At 50.8% G+C, this 18476-nt stretch overlaps 8 protein-coding genes across 8 annotated transcripts; 5 read left to right on the top strand and 3 right to left on the bottom strand.

Annotated features, from left to right (window-relative positions):
• Positions 1–95: 95 nt before the first annotated feature.
• Positions 96–1409, bottom strand: AUEXF2481DRAFT_632539 (uncharacterized protein). The gene has a single exon (XM_013489635.1). It carries the CDS (start codon positions 1083–1085, stop codon positions 552–554), a length of 534 nt encoding a protein of 177 aa, XP_013345089.1. The 5' UTR covers positions 1086–1409; the 3' UTR covers positions 96–551.
• Positions 1410–1448: 39 nt separating this feature from the next.
• AUEXF2481DRAFT_38558 (uncharacterized protein) lies at positions 1449–2718 on the top strand. The gene has a single exon (XM_013489472.1). It carries the CDS (start codon positions 1735–1737, stop codon positions 2257–2259), a length of 525 nt encoding a protein of 174 aa, XP_013344926.1. The 5' UTR covers positions 1449–1734; the 3' UTR covers positions 2260–2718.
• Positions 2719–2866: 148 nt separating this feature from the next.
• Positions 2867–5630, top strand: AUEXF2481DRAFT_87726 (uncharacterized protein). Its single transcript, XM_013489620.1, has 3 exons — positions 2867–4857; positions 4909–4981; positions 5033–5630. The coding sequence occupies exons 1-3, from the start codon at positions 3100–3102 to the stop codon at positions 5530–5532; spliced, it is 2331 nt and encodes a 776-aa protein (XP_013345074.1). The 5' UTR covers positions 2867–3099; the 3' UTR covers positions 5533–5630.
• On the bottom strand, positions 5626–6651 carry AUEXF2481DRAFT_38555 (uncharacterized protein). Its single transcript, XM_013489471.1, has one exon. It carries the CDS (start codon positions 6234–6236, stop codon positions 5634–5636), a length of 603 nt encoding a protein of 200 aa, XP_013344925.1. The 5' UTR covers positions 6237–6651; the 3' UTR covers positions 5626–5633.
• Positions 6652–8851: 2200 nt separating this feature from the next.
• Positions 8852–10810, top strand: AUEXF2481DRAFT_3822 (uncharacterized protein; the record flags this gene model as incomplete). The annotated part of the gene is made up of 6 exons (XM_013489327.1): positions 8852–9050; positions 9101–9230; positions 9283–9481; positions 9531–9932; positions 9986–10352; positions 10500–10810. The coding sequence occupies 6 exons, from the start codon at positions 8852–8854 to the stop codon at positions 10808–10810; spliced, it is 1608 nt and encodes a 535-aa protein (XP_013344781.1).
• A 908-nt stretch (positions 10811–11718) lies between these two features.
• AUEXF2481DRAFT_28262 (uncharacterized protein) lies at positions 11719–13433 on the top strand (the record flags this gene model as incomplete). Its single annotated transcript, XM_013489410.1, has 2 exons — positions 11719–12316; positions 12370–13433. The coding sequence occupies 2 exons, from the start codon at positions 11719–11721 to the stop codon at positions 13431–13433; spliced, it is 1662 nt and encodes a 553-aa protein (XP_013344864.1).
• Positions 13434–14263: 830 nt separating this feature from the next.
• On the top strand, positions 14264–15236 carry AUEXF2481DRAFT_46587 (uncharacterized protein; the record flags this gene model as incomplete). Its single annotated transcript, XM_013489557.1, has 3 exons — positions 14264–14286; positions 14353–15038; positions 15088–15236. 3 exons carry the CDS (start codon positions 14264–14266, stop codon positions 15234–15236), a joined length of 858 nt encoding a protein of 285 aa, XP_013345011.1.
• A 432-nt stretch (positions 15237–15668) lies between these two features.
• On the bottom strand, positions 15669–16902 carry AUEXF2481DRAFT_78733 (uncharacterized protein; the record flags this gene model as incomplete). Its single annotated transcript, XM_013489611.1, has 1 exon — positions 15669–16902. One exon carries the CDS (start codon positions 16900–16902, stop codon positions 15766–15768), a length of 1137 nt encoding a protein of 378 aa, XP_013345065.1. The 3' UTR covers positions 15669–15765.
• Positions 16903–18476: the final 1574 nt, after the last annotated feature.

Below are 18476 nucleotides of genomic sequence, written 5' to 3'. Positions count from 1 at the left end.
GCCTTGGCAAGTCCAGTCGTACGTAGGATGACCCTGTCTATATACCGACAGTCATATCATCTCGCGGCTACTAAGTCTATTGGATCAAGGATGTTGTGAAAACGTCGGTGGAAGATCATCCATCGCTGTGAGATCAACTTCAATCGCTGAATGACCTCATGGCAAATGATCCCAAGCCATCTGCTCTTGAGTGCATTTCACACTCAACTCTGAACGCGTATCACGTCACTTCTCAAAATTCGAGATTTCAGATGTCATCTTTTGACATTGGCAACAACGTGGGCGACACAACACGATGATACGTATTACTGTCGACGAGAAACACAAGAGGAATGATCCAGCACATTACTTGTTATGAAAGTCCATGTCGTCGACGAGAAAATCAACATCGTCAGGCGCGAGCACTGGTATGGGGTATCACCCTGATCCTGTTTCAGGACCTCACACACGTTTCATGACCCTGCCAAGCAAAGGCAAGAACAAATCACTGCGTTGTACATAAAAATTGTGCACCAGATTCTGGAAAACTGTCTTATTCTTCCATGTATATTCTACGCAGAGTATAGATCAATAGCACTTTGCAAAGCATCATCAATCACAGCAACAGCAGCGTATCCATTCTCCTTGTCGGCAGTAATCTTGGATACCAATGCAGCCGAAAATGTATCATGGTCGTTCTTCAACAGCTTCAAGCCAGCAAGAATCACGAGCTTCTGGTTCGCAAAGACGTCGTACTTTGACTTGAGCAAATCGACAGAGGCGGGAATGTCAACACCAACACTTGAAGCGGTGTACTCGACAATCGCAGTCGAGTCTTCGGCGTTGAAAGGCGTAGCTCGAAGGTTGGCATCAACGTAGCCCTTGCGGTTTGCAATGTGAATGGCGGCAATGTCTGCGCCGATGGGCAGTTCGGCGATCAGACCACCGTTGTAGGCTTGGATGGACGCTGTCAGGGCATTGACACCGTCGTCAATGCCTTTGATGTCGGAGATGAGTGTCGCAGCGCTGATGAGGTCGCGGGCTTGGAGAGGTGCTGCTGCAGCAGTCCAGGCCAGTAGGGAAGAGACAAGGAATTGAAGACGCATTGTGAAGATGGAAGTCGTTCGTTGGAAGTTCTTTCGCTTGGTAAAGTGGAGGGATCGAGATGAGTCGTGCAAAATATGTTAGGCGCACCTGGATATATATTTTGTCAAGATGCAGGAACCGCATCTGAACCGACCGCATCATGATTTGACAGGAAAGCCGAGGCGAATTGTTGCTGGATCCTGTTGAAGGGTGATCCGCAGGGATCGCCGTTGCGTCAACGTCCCTGCGCACGTAGCGAACAGCTCACCTGGCCGGTCGTGTAAACTTTGCGGGTGAGTTTGACTGGGGCTCCAAGACATGAGTTCAAGATGGAGACTCCGCACGTAGCGCTCCCGGTGCGAGCAAGCCGAAAGCCTCGTCCTTGACCGTTGTTTCCCAAGGTTGAAGCAACATGCGACGCGAGGTCGATACTTGTAGTAGATCATCGTGGCATGTGTGGGGTTGCTGATCGCCGCCAACTCAAATTAGTTCGGCCGAGTGCTAAGCATCGCTGTCGCTTCAGCGCTCATCTTTGTCATGGCAGGCTTCTCGAGGAAGCGAATGATGGCGGCGCAAGCATGATAAGTAGCGACTCCACGCCCTGTCGGCCTTGTACACGATCAATTCACAACACACAAGCACAGTCCCAAACACAATCACGACATCAGAATGCGTCTTCTTCCTACCTTCAGCGCTCTGCTGCTTTCCGTCTCGGCTGTCATGTCAGCTACCGTCGACGATGTCTACAACGATGTCACAACTCTCGACCAAGATGTCCAAGACTTGACAACGATGGTCCGCGCCTATCAGGGCGGCCTTCTCGCCCAAGGACCGCTCCTCATTCAATTGACGAAAGTTCACATTGCCACACGCAAGGGTGGCTACGACGCATCCAATCTCCCAACCACCCCACTCTCGGAGAGTGATGCCCTCCGACTCATCGAGCATGTCAACACGACTCTTGCAGTCGACAACCCGATCGCTGTCAACGTCCTCAAGTCGAAGAAGCCGTTGTTTGACGCCAGCGGTACCGACCCATTCATCAAGGCAGGACTCCAAATCTTGCTCGACGACCATCTGTACTTTAGCAACGAGGTACTGGAAAGAGCTCCTCAAGATCTCATCGCAGAGGCAAACCAGGTCGTGGATGTCATCAGCAATGCGCTGCAAGGCGGAATCGCAGCTTTCTCTTAGATAGTAATCTAGAATGTAACCCTGCGCATGACTGACAAGCGCTTGACTCGTTCTGTTTTCCTCATCTTCCCATGTGACGACATGCTCTTGCTTGTTCTCGAAGATCTGATGAGCACGCGCTTCAGCCTGTAAGCGTATGCGCTGGAGTCGTCTAAGAGGTCCCGTGCGGACTCGAGACACTCGTTCTTCGTCGCATCGATGGTGCACTCTTCAGCGAGGGCGCGCCTGAGTACCGGGGTGGAGAGGTGCAACAGTAGCTTGCGTCGATTGGGATTGATGGTGTGGGATCATTGCAACGGAAGGAGTGCGATGTGGGTAGGACGTGTCGGCTTAGGTGACTGTCGGAGAAACGACGAAGATTGCTGTTGGCGCGATGCGGCTGCTGCTTCGGAAGGGAGTGATTTTCTGTCAGCGACTGGAAGAAGGAGCAGCTGCAAGCATGATGAGATGGCCAGATAGCCACGGAAGGTGCGATGAACAAGCCACGAGTCGCAAGAGCAGAGGCAGAACTTGGGCACGGTCGACTTGCTTGGCGTTATGGAGAGCGCCCGAGGCAGAGACCCGTCGGAGGGCTTCACCATCTTCGGGCCTCTTTCGTCCGTCTTCCGCTTGCTTACCTACGGTGCACACTTGCGCAATTACACCTGGATCCAGCAGCTAGGCATCTGCTATTGACTCAACAGTTCGGCCTAACTGCATAACTCTCTGAACGCTCCTGGATTTCACCGCGATGCTCAGCGACAAAGGTCGCCGACGGACCCCGACCGAACATCATCACTGGACGTGACATCTAAGTAGCCCCTTCTCACTATATAAACTACTGGCCATCAAATTACGGAAATGAATCCTCCACCTGCAAAGAAAGCTCGTTTGACGACGGCTTGCAACGAGTGCCGCAGGCGGAAGGTCAAGTGCGACGCCAATTATCCAAAATGCACGAATTGCTGCAGCAGAAACTCTGAATGCTTCACGAGTGATCCCAAAAGGCCAGAAATTCCTGTGGTCAGGGAGTGGGTGGATGTGCCAGATAAACCCACTCAAGTCCTACCATCATCTGTCACATTGCAGAGCCAGATACGGCCTCGATCACCAGAACGCGAGATCGTCGATGAAGAAGCGGCTGTAATAGCGCAGCCACGTCCACCCAACCCAAGGCAAATTTCCGGACTTAATCCTCAACCTTCCCTCCCGCCGCAAAATCACAAATCGCCTTCAGTCAATGGCAATCTGGGGACGCCTGCGGTTCCGGAGACGACAGATGTGTCACCCGTACAACAACCTCATGATATGTCGTTCAACCTGGATTTTGTGAACAACAGATTCAAGATGCTGGGCGCGAGTAGCGCTCAATGTCTGACCAACTCTTTCGACATCTACCTCAAATCATATCACGTGGAGCCTGTATCTGCCGTGTTTCGACATGGCATGCAGCATGCAGAGGAAATGGAGCTGCCTCTCGCCCTCGAGCTCACATCATTCCCAGATTTCAGCACAAGGGAACGCTATCTCGATGCTTACTTTACTCGCCTACATGTCTATTATCCTATCACCGACGTTGATGACACTAAAGCTATCGTTCATCGGATAGCGCCATTACCAGATCTTAAATCCGTATCCTACACCAAAGTCCCGCTCCTCGCGATGGCATATCTGCTTATGAGTTTGGGCGCCGATGAACTGCATGGTACCCCGTCAGACATTGGCACGAAGTACCTCAAGGTAGGCGCGGCTTTGGCCGGACACGCGGTCAACTTTCCATATTTAACCACGGTGCAATGTTTGTTACTACTAGCTGTATGCTACAGAGGCCGAAATAAGGACGGCCTGGCTTGGGGGGCCACAGGTACAGCTGTGAGGATAGCACATTCCATGGGCCTGCATAGACATTCGGCTGTCAAGCCATCAGACCAACACGGCATACAAAGAAGGGATCAACAGCTTTTCCATTCTCGCATATGGGCAATATGCTGCTGCTTGGAGAAGATCGGACAGCTTGAGTGCGGTAGACCCTCCGCGATTGCCATTGTCAACACCGATCAAATGATGGCGGCAGATCAGCGTGCGCCCGGACACGACTTCTTGCAATGGAACATGGCACTGGCGGAAGTTCAGCACGACATATCAACTCATTTGTACGGCCACCAGCCGGGCGAGAGAACCGCGAAACAAATCCTACTTGACACAGCTAGACTGGACAAGAAGCTACTTCTCTGGCCTTCGCTTGTGCCAGCCGAGCTGAGGCCAGGCAACGACATTCTCTGCGGAGACGACCAATTTCATCTAGCTGCATCTCTTTCTCTGCAATACCACCAGGCTGTCATTGCCGTTCATCGTGCTGCCCTGATACAGCCGATAGCAGCTCTACAAAGAGAGATTGATAAAGTGCTACCAGAGAATGACGCTAGATTCAGGCTAAGAGGCGGCGAAGCAATATGTGTCAGTAGTGCTAGGGCCGTGGCCAGAATCATAATAGAGTTGCTCGAAAGAAAGATTGACTCGAGACTCTTGAGCGCTGGTCCTGTGCTGCTAGCATGTGTGGTGCTTGCTACATACATCGTCAAGAATCCCGGTGGCAGAATGCAGCTTTCGGACCTCGAGGCAAGTGGCGGCGTGTATAGCACATATCTGCTTTGCTAATTGAGCTTGTAGTTACTCAGAGCAGTGGCCGAGTGGACGTCCAACCAATTCCGCAAGACCGGTATGGACGAGCAGTTCTCAAATGGTAGGTCCTGCTTGTTCCATCCTGCCTTACGCTTGCTAACTTGTCGCATAGGCGCAACGGTCATCTGTGAAAGAACGCAGGAATGTCTGGCTCGATGGAAGATAGCGCAAAACAACAGATCAGGCACACATTCAGTCGCACAAAGCAACACTCTACGATTCAGCGCCAGCTCCTCGAGCAATGCCACAAGCATGAATGGTCACATAACCGCCAACAACAACCTCTTTCAAGCTTCACCAAACAATCACAACACTTCAAGTAGCAGCGGGCAAAGTCACCATCAAACCTCCGGAGCATCGGGAACAAACTCGTCACCGGCATCAAATATGTTGGGCCGAGAACATTCTACCATGCAGATTGCGAATATTTTGCTGGATAACGCAAGTCATACCACTGCTCTGGGAAGTATCGATGACAACTTAGACTTGGATATCATGCCATTCGAAGGCTACAATCTCGAAGAACTCTGGAATTGGATGGATTCTGGTGGTGACATTGGGGGTCTCGAAGGCATAGACTGGGCGGATGGCACCGGGTTTGACGATCACTGAGGACCGGATAGAGTCTGTTCATGTTCGAACTGTACAATAGATACAACAAGCAAAATGCACAAGTAAAAGAACAAGAATTCCATATTGGTATCATCTGGATATCATTCAAATCTATGTATCTTCTTCTTAAATCTTGACATCAATAAAGGGGGCAAGATGATCCTACTTGGGTACTCGGGACCAGAGTGGATAATATGCTCGCCCCTGTTCAACTCATGCTCAGGTCTAGGGCCCGAGGAACTCGTGAATTCGGCAATAGAAGGATATTGCCCACCAATTCTGATCGAGATACTTTCTCCAGCATCGTTATGAACACCGATTGTCCAGATACCAATCTCAAGCTTCACAATTTCGTTGGGAGAAATCTTTTGCTGACGCGTGTGAGGATGGAAGGGGAATTGCGGGTGGATGCTCTTGGACTCATCAATCTCGCGGTGGAAAGCGCGAATGGTACCTGTTGCGCCGGAGAAGAGGTTGAGAGAAGCCATTTCCTTCTCCGGGATCTCGTCGATTGACTTTACTGGGGTGGCTTCGATGGGGAAGCTGAGACGGTAGAGGGTCTTGCCGTTCTTGTCGAGCTTTCTGAGGAGGATCAAGACGGTGAAGTCATCGCGGGAGGTGTGTCTGCGCAAGCTCATTCGAATCTGCAGGTCGGTAGATATCGACGTAGAGGCGCGCACCATCGCGGACGACAATCTCGACATCGTGCTGCACCAGGATGTCCGAACTTAGAGGCTTTGCGTTTCCAGGTCTTGAGCCAGCCTTGTGAATCTCTTCCTTGCCGGGAGTGAAGCCGAGATAGCCATTTTCGCCACCTTTGGGCTCCGCAATGTGCTTGTATACGACCTGGGCAGGTGGCGGCATCTTGACAGTTGTATGTAATTTCTTGTTGTGAGCGCGGGGAAAGAACAACAGGAAGAGCTTGGATCTCAGGGAAAGAGCTGCTCAAGGTGATGATGCGGATTTCTCTCGATGGGGCGCGCTCTTCATCTTATCCTCTGCTTCAGCATCCGCGACCCATGCCAGTCCCGAGTCCATGATCTGTCCGTATCACGACCCACTTGCAGTAGAGTGTCCGGCCGACTCTTCGACATGGTTTCTGGTAGTCGTGCAAAGGCACAGCGTTCAGCGACAGAAAGGGAAAAGAGGGAGATTTGCTCGGCCGAGTCTGTCTGACCTTCGGCGCTGTCGGAAAACTAGCCCCTGACACCCCCGCTTGTTCGGTCATTTCGGACGCTCACAAGCCAGGCTGGAAACAGCTAGAGTCTTGCCCCACTATCAGCTTGAGACCCTTCGGTGTACGTTGCTTCGGCGCGGCTCGGTGATGAATTGACGTCTGATGAGCTATGCTTACCTTGTGCGTGTCGGCCGAGTCTGAAAGGATAAGTAGGCTTTGCGGCTCCTCATTGACTGTAAAGGGATGTATATTCTGTTCTCCAGTTCGATAGACCAAGAAGCACTCCGGCCTGTCACCACATCCTCTGCCACTTCTTGAATGGGTACTGATACATAGCGTGAGACTAGATGTATCGATGGCCCCGAACACATCGACGGTTGGGGCAACACCTCTTGTAGTAGGACGACTGCGTTATTTCTGGACTCATCAGTAGAGCTGAGCGATCTTCTCACTAACATGGACAGCGAATCAATTGGTTGATGAACTTGCCGGGAGAGATCTTGTTGATACTGATCGACCTTGCCACTAGACTTGCATGCAACACCGATGCATTTACGTCTCCTTCGAGCAAGAACAATGCAGTACGTGGAGTGGAGAAATGCTCCAGGCTATGCTTTGCTCGACCTATTCTTGGAGTTCGACGGGACCAGGAACTTCTTCAGCTTCTCGAACATCTCAATGCCTGATCATGAATGAGTTTCTTCAACCGTCTGGTCTCTTCACGGTCGTGAGAGGAGAGGACTTCATGCTCTATCACCTTCTGGACGATCCACGATGAACACATGTGGAAGCATCGGACAAGGCAGCAAGCCATCGAGCTGCAATTGAGACTGATACCGAGGGCGTGACTCAGTATTAGATGGACATCGCTGGCTTTGTTGCCTGCTGTTCAAGAGGTAGCGAGACCTTTCTCGAAGATGTGTCGATGGGTGAACTCGATGGGTAGAACAGTCAATGCTATCGAGTGGGATCAAGGGACGGCATCCATCGAGAATACCTCAGCGTCGACCAGATATACATATAACCTACTCAATCAATACCCTGTTGCCATAAACTATATGAACGTTGTTTAGTCTGTCTCTCCAGGTGCTCAGAGATCGGCTCGAGGTTCGCTCGAGGGATAAATAAATTGCTATTTGCATCCGATGGAATGGACCCTGTCGTCACTCACACGTTACAGATTCTCGGAGGTATGCCATGTCGCGACGATGATGACAGTCAGCAAGCATGGCACTCTCAATCGAATATTGTCCCTGTTGGAGAGCAAGACGAACGAGCAAGTGTCGAATCAGGTACTTTCCGCGTACATAAAGTGGCAAACAGACAAATTTGTTTGCAATGCACAACATCAAATTGGCCTGGAAAGCAGACTATTGTTGCGGCTGCATGACCCATCGCAGCCTCCTGTCAGGGCATCTGCAAGATAGGAACTGCCAACTACAGGGATGAGTTCTCGCATAACAGGTCTTCACTGCTGAGCATTGACTTGATCTGAATCACATCCGCCATTTTGGTCCTTTCTCGAATGCTCAATTCAACCATGGTACGACGCGCAAAAGTTACCCCTCTGATCGGGAGTGTCCTCCACTTTGCCATGTCCAGATCCTTGGGCTTAGGATCTTGGTCGTAACTACCGATGAGGATGTATCACTATCTCGATACTGAAACCCAATGACTGTGACTTCTTGTAAGCCCCCTCATTTCTCCCCGAGCCCCAGGTTGATGATCGCCGAATCCCCAGAGAGCCCCCCACGTCTGGGCTTTCGGCCTTTGGCCGTTTGTGGAGTAGGCTGATTAGCCCATTCGGCTCGGTCGCATGGACGAATCGGACGAGCTGCAATAACAAACGAGGCGTATACCAGATGACAATTCCGCGTCCTCCGCAGTAAGTGCGCCACGCCTACCGTGCAGATTGTGCAGGGACTCGCAATCAGTCTTTTTCCTCCACACTCTGCCCAGAACCTCGACCGACGAGATGTGGAGGTGACTTGTGTCGTGCAAAGTGTATAAGTCGCACCTTCTGATCGACAGTTGACCTTGTCTTTTTCTCATCATCGCATCTGTCCGATACAGCAACACCTCACTCGCACTCTCGACTCCATCAAATCGACTCATACAGTCGATCGGTCACCAATCGCCAATATGGGCAACAAGAGCGATAATGTCGAGTTTGTCGAAGAGCTTCAACACACCCAGACGCTCGACCAAGTCGAGACCATGGGAACCGTCAAACTGACCGACGGAGCCATCGTTTACATCCCCTCGCCCACTGCGGATCCTCAGGACCCTCTGAACTGCCCTGTATGGCAAAAGTGGTTGATCTTGGTCATCATCTCATGCTGTAAGTCCAACGCCTTGACTTTAGTTGTTTGCACGCCCTGACTCGAACAGTCTCTGCTCTCGGTCTCTCACTCGTCAGTGGTTTCGGCGGTCTACTAGGATTCTACATCCCTGGTTATGTCGCCATTGGCAAGGGTTACGCAGACATCACTCATCTGATGACCTATCCTACTCTCTTTATGTGCGTCACGGCTACGAAGATCCAGTCATGGACGTCACTAACGATGATGCAGGGGAATTGGCAATATTATTGGTATGCCATTCGCCATTGGTGTCGGTCGCCGTGTTATCATTCTGCTCTCAACCCTGGTCCTCGTCGTCGGTGCTGTTCTTTGCGCAGTGTCAACATCTTATGAGATGCACCTTGCCGCCCGCTGCATCGTCGGACTTGCCGCTGGTCAAAGTGAAGCCTTGGTTCCCATGATCACCCAGGTCCGTAATTATGACACTAGTGTCTTGATCAAAGCGCTGACAATCGCAGGAAATGTACTTCCTTCACGAGCGCAGCAAATATCTCATGACTCAACAAGCCATTCAGGTCATCCTCACCACAATTTACGTCGTCTTCGCCAGCCCTATCGCTGGGGCTATCACACCCAAGTGGTGGTACGGTCTCGGTGCTGTCTTATCAGCTGTTCTCTTTGTACTTGCTGCTCTCTTCCTGCCCGAGACCAAGTACGACCGTCCTCTTTCATCCTACCAGGAAGCCACCGAGCACAGCTTCGATGTTGAGGAGACTGTCAACAAGGCATCGCCATCGCTTCAGCTTTGCACCGTCAGACCCGAGCTTGACTTCACTCGCTACGCTCCCCGCACATTCCGCTCTGATCTCAGAATCTGGGTTGGTAAGCCTGACTTTGGTGCTGTCTTGAACGTCTACAAGGTAAATTTCGAATCTTCGGTCTTATGAGTTTCGACACTAACAAATACTTGCAGCAAATGTTCGGTCTTCTCCTCTTCCCCAACGTCTTCTGGGCTCTGTGTCTCAATGGTCTGACCCTCGGTGCCAACATCGCAATCGGCACGACTTATGGAAACATTGTCACCAAGCCTCCATACAACTGGGCCCAGGATAGCGCCAGCTACGTCAATATCGGTCAGATCGTTGTTGCCATCATCGCTCTTCCTGTCCTTGGTCATGGCTCGGACAGAATCGTTAAGTGGAAGGCCCAGCGCAACGGTGGCATTCACGAGCCCGAAAACCGCATCTTGCCCCTTGCCTTCCCCCTTGTTGTCGGAGTCTTCTCTTGCGTGCTCTACGGACTTGCTGCACAAAATCCAACGCACTATCATTGGTTCACTTGTGAGTGTCTCTGAGGGACGATACTGCTCGAAGAAAGTGGTCAGGTTTCATTTTGGGAGCAAAATGGGATTCTCGGATCACTTTTCAGTCGAGCAGTTTTGTACCACTCCCTATCTTACATTCTTTTGCTAACCACTTCTACTACAGACGTCTGGGTCGTTGCTGCCTACTATTTCGCTTTCGTTGGAGCCAACATTGTCGCCATCACCTACTTGCTCGACAGCTATCCCGCTCGCGCAGGGCCTCTCTTGGTCATTGTCTGTGCTATGAGAGGAGTCATGAGCTTCGGTGTCAGTTACGGTATCCAGCCTATGATCGATGCGAAGGGCTATGACGGTGCATTTGGCATCTTCGCTGCTTTGACCGCAGCTTTCGGTCTCATGGGGATCGCTGTCTACGTCTGGGGCAAGAACATCAGAGCCTTTACTGGTAGATGGGCTAAGGACAAGAAGGAGTAGAGAAACTGTACGAAGTGATTGATTGAGATGTGTGGGAACGAAATCTGTATATAGCTTATGATTTGGTGTACGTATTTATGATCAAGATGTTGTCTGTACCACTTCCTGCCCCTTGCTATCCATTGTGCCTTCCTTGGTTCTTGTATATTGTCGAGCATCGTATGCTAATCATGTGCTTACCCGATGTGTATGAGAGATCTGTGCTGCCTGAATTCAAAATGCTGATGCCTTGGCTGACTCGATCCTTTGTGCTGTTGCAAGAGACTGGATCTTCTCGATTTCTTGTGTAGCAAAGATGAAACCACAGTAGTTATTCACCATATTCTCTTACCACAACCGTCTACAACAAGACCTCGTCCTGCCACTATCGTTACATCCTGGCAATCACGTCTTCCTGTACCCTCCAGCTCAAATCCCATCTTCTTGACTTGCAGTGTTGACCCTGCTAAAAGCTCGACCCAGAGCGCCGCCGAAGATATCTTACCTGCTCCCCAACTCCTCTCGCAGCAACAATGTTGTTCATATACCAATTAGATAAGGCTGCACAGCATATCAAAAAAGTCGTTGCGCCTACTCGTACAAGACCCAAGACGCAAGCTACCAGCACACTTTGCCGTTTCCTCAAGGAGATCTGCGACCGAAGTGCGGGGACGCTGCAAGATCTCGCTCGGGAAGTGGTCCCGAATCGTCTGTGCTTTTCGGTCGAGTACGGGGGTGCGCGGCTAAGGTTTTGTGCGATGATCTTCTTCTCCCAAAAATGCACCTCTCTGCCCTCGCACGTCGGCTGACATCACGCCGAGGCGGCGACTCAAGCATGCCGTGCCGTTGACTGTGACACTCTGCAGACAGTATGACCTTGTTGTCGTTGCCCACGCTCTGGGATCAGTCTTTCCTCGATATACGCCACGATGTCGAAGATTAACGCGACCATGACCGAAGCCCACGGAGACGCCCAGCAAGATCTGGAGCTACACCGTGTACAATCTACAATGTCCGAACAGGTCACAAACACGATGGGCACTACACGAAGGAGACTTGTAATGCTTTCGCTCTGTCTCGCTCAATTTCTCGCTGCCATCGACATCACAATTGTCGCGACCGCACTTCCAACTATCGCGAGCAGTTTGCACGCCACTTCTGCACAGTACACCTGGGTCGGATCAGCTTACAATCTTGCAAGCACGGCATCAACACCGCTCTGGGCAAAATTATCTGATGTGATTGGAAGGAAGTCAGCTCTCTTAGCTGCCAACGTCCTGTTTCTTGCAGGTAGTTTACTGGCTGCGCTGGCAAACACAATTCTGGTATTGATTGGAGGTCGCTGTTTGCAGGGTATCGGTGGTGGAGGTCTCATGATCATGAACACAATCATCATCAGTGATCTCTTTCCAATCGAAGAACGTGCAAAGTACTATGGCTTGTCTGCTATCGTATGGGCTATCGCGAGTGCTCTGGGTCCAATGCTTGGAGGTGTCTTTACTTCGACGATTGGTTGGAGATGGTGCTGTAAGTGAATGCTTACCGAACTAAAAGTCCCCACACTGACAATACATCTCTAGTCTGGATCAACATTCCATTGGATGTCATCTCTCTTGTTCTGGCGGTAATCTGCCTCAAGCTCAACATCAAGAGAGCTCCGGCCAAGGAGACCCTCGCCTCTCTTGACTATTTTGGCTGTTTCACGATTGCGGCCGGCGCTATTCTGTTCCTTCTCGGCCTTGAAAGCGGAGCCAGTCATCAACATTCTTGGACTTCGGCATACACACTTGGCATGATCATTGGCGGAATCGCTCTTCTTGCTATCTTTATGATCTGGGAGTGGAGATTTGCAAAGGTGCCTCTGATTCCGATTCAGGTGTTCTCTTCGAGGACAGCCAGAGCTGCACTCACCGTCGCTTGCTGCCACAGTTTCGTCTTCATCGCGTTCGACTTCTACCTTGCTCTGTACTTCCAGGCAGTGCTTGGACGCTCACCTATCATCTCGGGAGTGCTACTTTTTGCTTTGATTCTACCCTTGTCCTTCTGTACTTTCTTCACAGGACAGATTATTCGCAAGACAGGAAAAGTAAAACCGGCTATGTGGTTCGGATCTTTCTTCATGACTCTCGGCACTGGATTGTTCATCAGCTTTGGCTCCAAGATGGAGCTCTGGAAGATTATCCTGTTCCAGATCGTTGCGGGTATCGGTGTTGGGCCTCTTTTCCAAGCCCCAATGATTGCACTCCAAAGTGTGGTCAAGCAAAGGGATGTCGCGGCTGCTAACTCTGCTTTCACCTTCCTTCGCAGTCTGATCACATCTTTGTCGATTGTGATTGGAGGTGTAGTTTTGCAGAGGGGTCTTGGATCTGGCTCGTTAACAGGAAGCGGACATGTATCCGCGGGAGGTGGTGAGGAGTCTCAGAGATATGCCAATGCTCTGAGCAATATGTGGATCTTCTACACAGCGTTCTGTGGAGTCATGCTCATGGCGACGTTCTGGATTGGCAAAGTCGATCTCAACGCAAAGTCAAAGAAGGAGGAGGAGAAGGACGATGCAGTGGTTGAGGAGACTGTTGTGGTAGAGAAGGGTGCCGACACCGGTGGTATAGTCACTGAGCCAGTGGGGAAGAAGACTGAGATCTGAGAAAGTAGTTTAATAGTATGAATAACAATCATGGGATACAGAACATTCAATCTTCCGCACACAACCTTGAGAACTCTACTTAGTGGCTCGCGGATGCACTTCTCCTGAGGAACAGAGTCCAATGCGATGTTGGAACAATCACTGTCAATGTTACATGACAATGTGCGCCTCCACCGATATCAAATCATTGAATCATGAGGGACAAGACCGTCGGCTGTCTTGGCCCATCTATAGCGATTCGAGGCAAAGCTCAGATGTGGAAAGGAAGCTCTGACTAGTGACACTTTCTCCATATTCCAGCTCCAGGTCCGCGCACGAGATCTACGCCCCTGTCCAACGTTTTACCGTGGTAGGTTCTTCCTGCTATCCTCCACACTTCCGCAGAAAAACAGCTCGGTTCGGTCACTTCGGTGGGTATCTCGGTCGCCTCGGCGCAGCTCGGCGGGCTCAGAACTCGACCCCCGCACTCCACATTCCCCTCCGGCAGATCAAACCGTCTGGCCACAGTAGCAGCGCATCCGCAAGCCAATTTTTGCCTCTCCGTCGCTCAAGTCAGGCGCAAGCTCCAGCCGCCCCGAGAAATCACTACAACGATTCGAGGGTATAATAGCCCTTCTCTTTGCGACCAAAGCCTCCACTTTTCCATCTTCCTATCACCAAACGTCAAACAGCACATCACAATGGGTTTCTCCGAAGTCTACACCGAAGTCCCAAAGACAGCCATCCACCTTGTCGGTACCAACGACTGGCAGGCAGATCTGACAAAGAATGGTTACGCTGTTGTCAAGGGGGCTGTTTCCAAGGAGAAGGCCGAGGATTATGCAAACCGAATGCATCAGTACCTTGAAGACTTGTATGTTTTGCTTACATCACACTCATATACTTGAGATGACGAGTTGTGCTAACTGAAGCGACACAGTGGTCTTGGATACGACAGAAATGACCGCAGCACCTGGAACTCAATGTACCTTCCCGAGATCAACAACAAGGGCATGTGCTTGGATTACGCCGTCACCCACGAGGACTTTGTATGGGAGATCAGATCAGAGCCTGGTGTTCTGTCGGTCTTCGAGACATGGCTGAACACTCAAGACCTAATCGTCTCATTCGACGCTGTCAACTTCGGTCTCGCCGGACGCAAGGATCTCCCTCCAAACAAGCCCTGGCCTCACCAAGATCAAGACCCCACAAAGAACGGTTTCAGATGTTTACAAGGCTTGGTTAACCTGCTACCAAACGGTCCCGATGATGGCGGTCTCATTGTCTGCGAAGGTGCACACTTGCTCAGCGAGCGCTTCCACAAGGAGATGAAGTGGGAGACGGAAGAGGGCAAGAACATCCCCGCCTGGAACCCAGAATGGTACGGCTTCACACAAGAGGGCATGAAGTGGCTCGAGAAGGAAGGTTGCACATGGACAAAAGTCTGCGCCGAACCTGGTGATTTACTTCTGTGGGACTCTCGTACACCTCACTACAACCTTTCATCGACAACGGACCAGTCTCGCTTCTGCGTCTACACATGTTACATGCCCGTCACAGAAGCTTCCGAGGAGGAGCTACAAAGGAAGAAGGTTGCCTTTGAGGGTTGGTTCGGCACCACTCACTGTAAGTCGTGTCTGTCAAAGTCGAGAGACGCGATACTAACATCTCACAGGGCCCAATTGCAAGGTCATGGGTAGAAACAAGGCTACGAGAGACGGCCAGCCGGATCCTCACAACAGAACTGAGCCTGTCAAGAAGCCACAGCTTTCGGAGCGTGTGTACAAGTTGACTGGTATTCCTTACATCAAGGCATCGGCTTGAGGAGGAATATAGATAGAAGGAACAAGATTGTCGATGTAGCAATTTCTTGGAGCTAATAATGCGCATATTTTATTTTGGAGCTATTGACTCTCAGTCACAAAGTCTTTCGGCCTTGATCATTTTTGTTGATGTCACTGCTAGAACTACGTCCAAAGTATGCTTAGATCTTCAGATCCCGCAGAGTTGCATGGCGGCAAGAGATGCCAGTCGGCTCAAGCGACGAGGCGACTTCTGTGAGCATAAGCACCATCGTAGCGTCGCATCCTTGTCTCAATCACTGGATCCATCTCTGATACCAATTGATCCCGTCTAAACCCACCGCAAACCTTGTCTAGAGCTCAAGGCAACCACACCAAGCAGAATAAGGCTAGAAATATCAAGGAAGATGTATCAGAAGATATTCTGGAAGTATCAATCAAGGGTAAGGAGAATGTCGAGAATGATGAGAATGATGTGTGCGTGCTCGGGAGGCATTCGCTCGACTCATGAAGAACAAGACCGACCGAGGAGGAATGAGAAGTGGTGTTCCTCAGACGCCAGATTGAGTCTTCCTGTACTCTGACCAAGCTTCGTCGAAGTTTTGGAATCGTTCCACATGCATGTTATCGCTGAAACCGTCAAGAGCGAATCTCCACAGGCGTCGGAGCCATCTACCCCTTCCGTATGCATCGTCATGATAGGTTTCTCGACTCACAAGGCTAGAGTCACCGTAGAGACGTTCTGTGAAGGTTGTCTCGAAGAATTGTCTCACCTGCAGACTTTGATCCGAAACGCGATCGCTTTTCACATCGTAAAGTCCAAGTGGCAGAAGGTCGACGTCCCCGTCATAGTCTGCGAGGATATTTGGGGGCAGATCTTCGTTGTGTGAGAAATCCCACAGCCACACTGGAGGTTTGCATGCTAGAACGGGTGGAACGCTCAGAGCATCGTCCCAGTCAAGTACACCGGCAATCCGTAACGCTTGTTTCTCCGAGTTGTCTAGGGTGCGATCGGTCGGCGCCGGTCCAACAATGATGTTACGCGGTTCCAGGTCCCAGTGATAGAGTATATTAGATGCCAGGGACTTGCGCTCCTCGAAAAAACCCAGCTCTGTCATCTCTGTGCAAATCTCTTCCAGTCGCCTGAACATGTCGACCACAAAAGACTTGGCGACGTCTGAGCCCTCATGCTGCAGCCAAGCGCCCAACTGCGTGCTTAGAGACTCTTGCAGTGATACAGCAGCCACCGTCGCTGTTCTTTCACCAATGCCGACGCCAAATCCCTGAACCGTGGGACCATCTGCGAGACTCAGATCGTTCATGTCTCCAAGAGCCTTCCGAGGAGGTACATCTTCCGGGCTGCAAAGCCTCCCTGACCTCTGAAGCTTGACACCGTCGAGTGATGACAAGACATCGACGAGGTCGCTTGCTATACCGAGTCTCTCGGCGAGATCCAAATCCTGATAGACGAGATCTAATCTCTGGCCCTCAAGGCGAGTCTGCAACGAAAATGGCATGCCAAGAGTGTTGTCTGAAGTACAGTCGTACGCGAGTATCCGAGGGGCCTTGATTTTGACGGGTCGGAGAGCTTCAAGGATGCAAAATTGATCTTTGATGTGCTTGTTAAGAGAAGCTCCAGAGGGCGCAAAGCGAGGGATGCGAAAGACGACATTCTCAAGTGGGGCCATCGAGTCGTGATAGCGTAGACTCGCAGCGACAATCCTGTTGAAACTTCCACCTGCCAGTCTCGCGACACTCTTGATTGATTCAGCTCCGATCTGCTGGGCCAAGTTCGTGACTTTCTTGCTGTATGTCTCAAATGGTTGCGGTGCCTGCCTGGCTCACAGACCGCGGCGTTGAGGAGCTCGAGGGTGAATATCTCGAGCGGTCTAGGGAGCGCTATGAAAAATTCGTGCGTTTCTTGGAGAACGAAGAGAAAGCAGTGTCGCAAGACGACTGATCGAGCCAACGCCTGCGCCGAGATCTGGAGACAGGAAAGTTCTGGTACGTGCTCGCTTTGAATGCGATTAATGCCTTCCCGGGTATCTTCGCGCAGCATCTCATGCCCAGATTCTTTCCGCAACAGTCCTAACTGCATATCGAAGGTACAGCAGTGTCGCGCTTATGGGGCGAGAATGTTGATGATTTCATTACCCGGAAGCTTAAAGACAACGAGGACTATAAGGTAGCGATCTGCGTCGTCTTTGCTGAGGCAGGAAAATACGTTGCCAACGGTTGCTAAGACCATCCAACTACGATTTGCAAAGTCTAGGATTAGATAAAGACTGAAATGTCACTAGAAGAGACTCAATGTTCTATAGTATCCCATTAAAAGTCTCTATATAGCTTGATATACTTGCTGTGACTCTGACCTAAGCATTGGAGCTTTTTGTTCTATAGCTAAGCGGTAATCATGAGTTGCTATAGCAACTTCTTTGCATCGCTGCGTTCCAGGCGGGTCCATTTGCCGTGATACATGCTAATTTGTTCTTGATTAGACATGGATCTGAGCACGTCACACCAATACAACCACTTGTCTTGCCGCAAGCTTGGATACTTGTAGAGAATGGCGGCTATGTAGACGTCGATATACCTCCACCGATGTAGTCGATACCACAGTGAATTGTGAATTTACCTGACCGTGCCATCACTGGCACCGTTCGTGCAAGTCGGAGCAGTGGAACCGGTGGGATCTGGAGTGTTACTTAGCCAGTCCACTTGGAACACCATTGTTTGCGATGGGAGTGGTCGTGCCATTCTTGGGATAGCTAGTTCCAGGGACGTATGATACAGCTTCGCAGCCAGAGGTCGAGCTGCAAAAGCTCGAGCCGGGCTTGGAACCCATATCATGTCCGGCAATGTCATGGCCGCAGTCAACCCGGTATGGACCAAAAGTGGTGATGGCTGTGGTGTCTTTGTTATTGCCATTGCAGATTCCAAGAAAAGCAGCTTGCACACATGAAGATTTTTGAGCCGCCAAGACGCCAGACTTCATGTAGCATGAGCCAGATACATACGATGCTGCGACAAGTCCAGTTGTTGAGACACAATACTTAACACACTAAGCAACATTGCTGCTTCGAACTCATCTCAAGTCATCTCCAGGTAGATCAGGTTCACACAAGGTCATGAGCTTCTAAGTCGAGGGGCTTGTGGATCTACTGAGCGACGTTGCAGAAGGTGATGAGCTACTGCTAGAAGATGTTGAAAGAAAGTGTCTGCTTGAAGTCTCCGATGTAGAAGACACGTTCGCTGTCCTCGA

This window comes from Aureobasidium subglaciale (assembly GCF_000721755.1).
Source record: "Aureobasidium subglaciale EXF-2481 unplaced genomic scaffold scaffold_7, whole genome shotgun sequence".
Taxonomy (NCBI): Eukaryota; Fungi; Ascomycota; class Dothideomycetes; order Dothideales; family Saccotheciaceae; genus Aureobasidium; species Aureobasidium subglaciale.
This window is presented reverse-complemented; position numbering and strand designations above follow the sequence as displayed.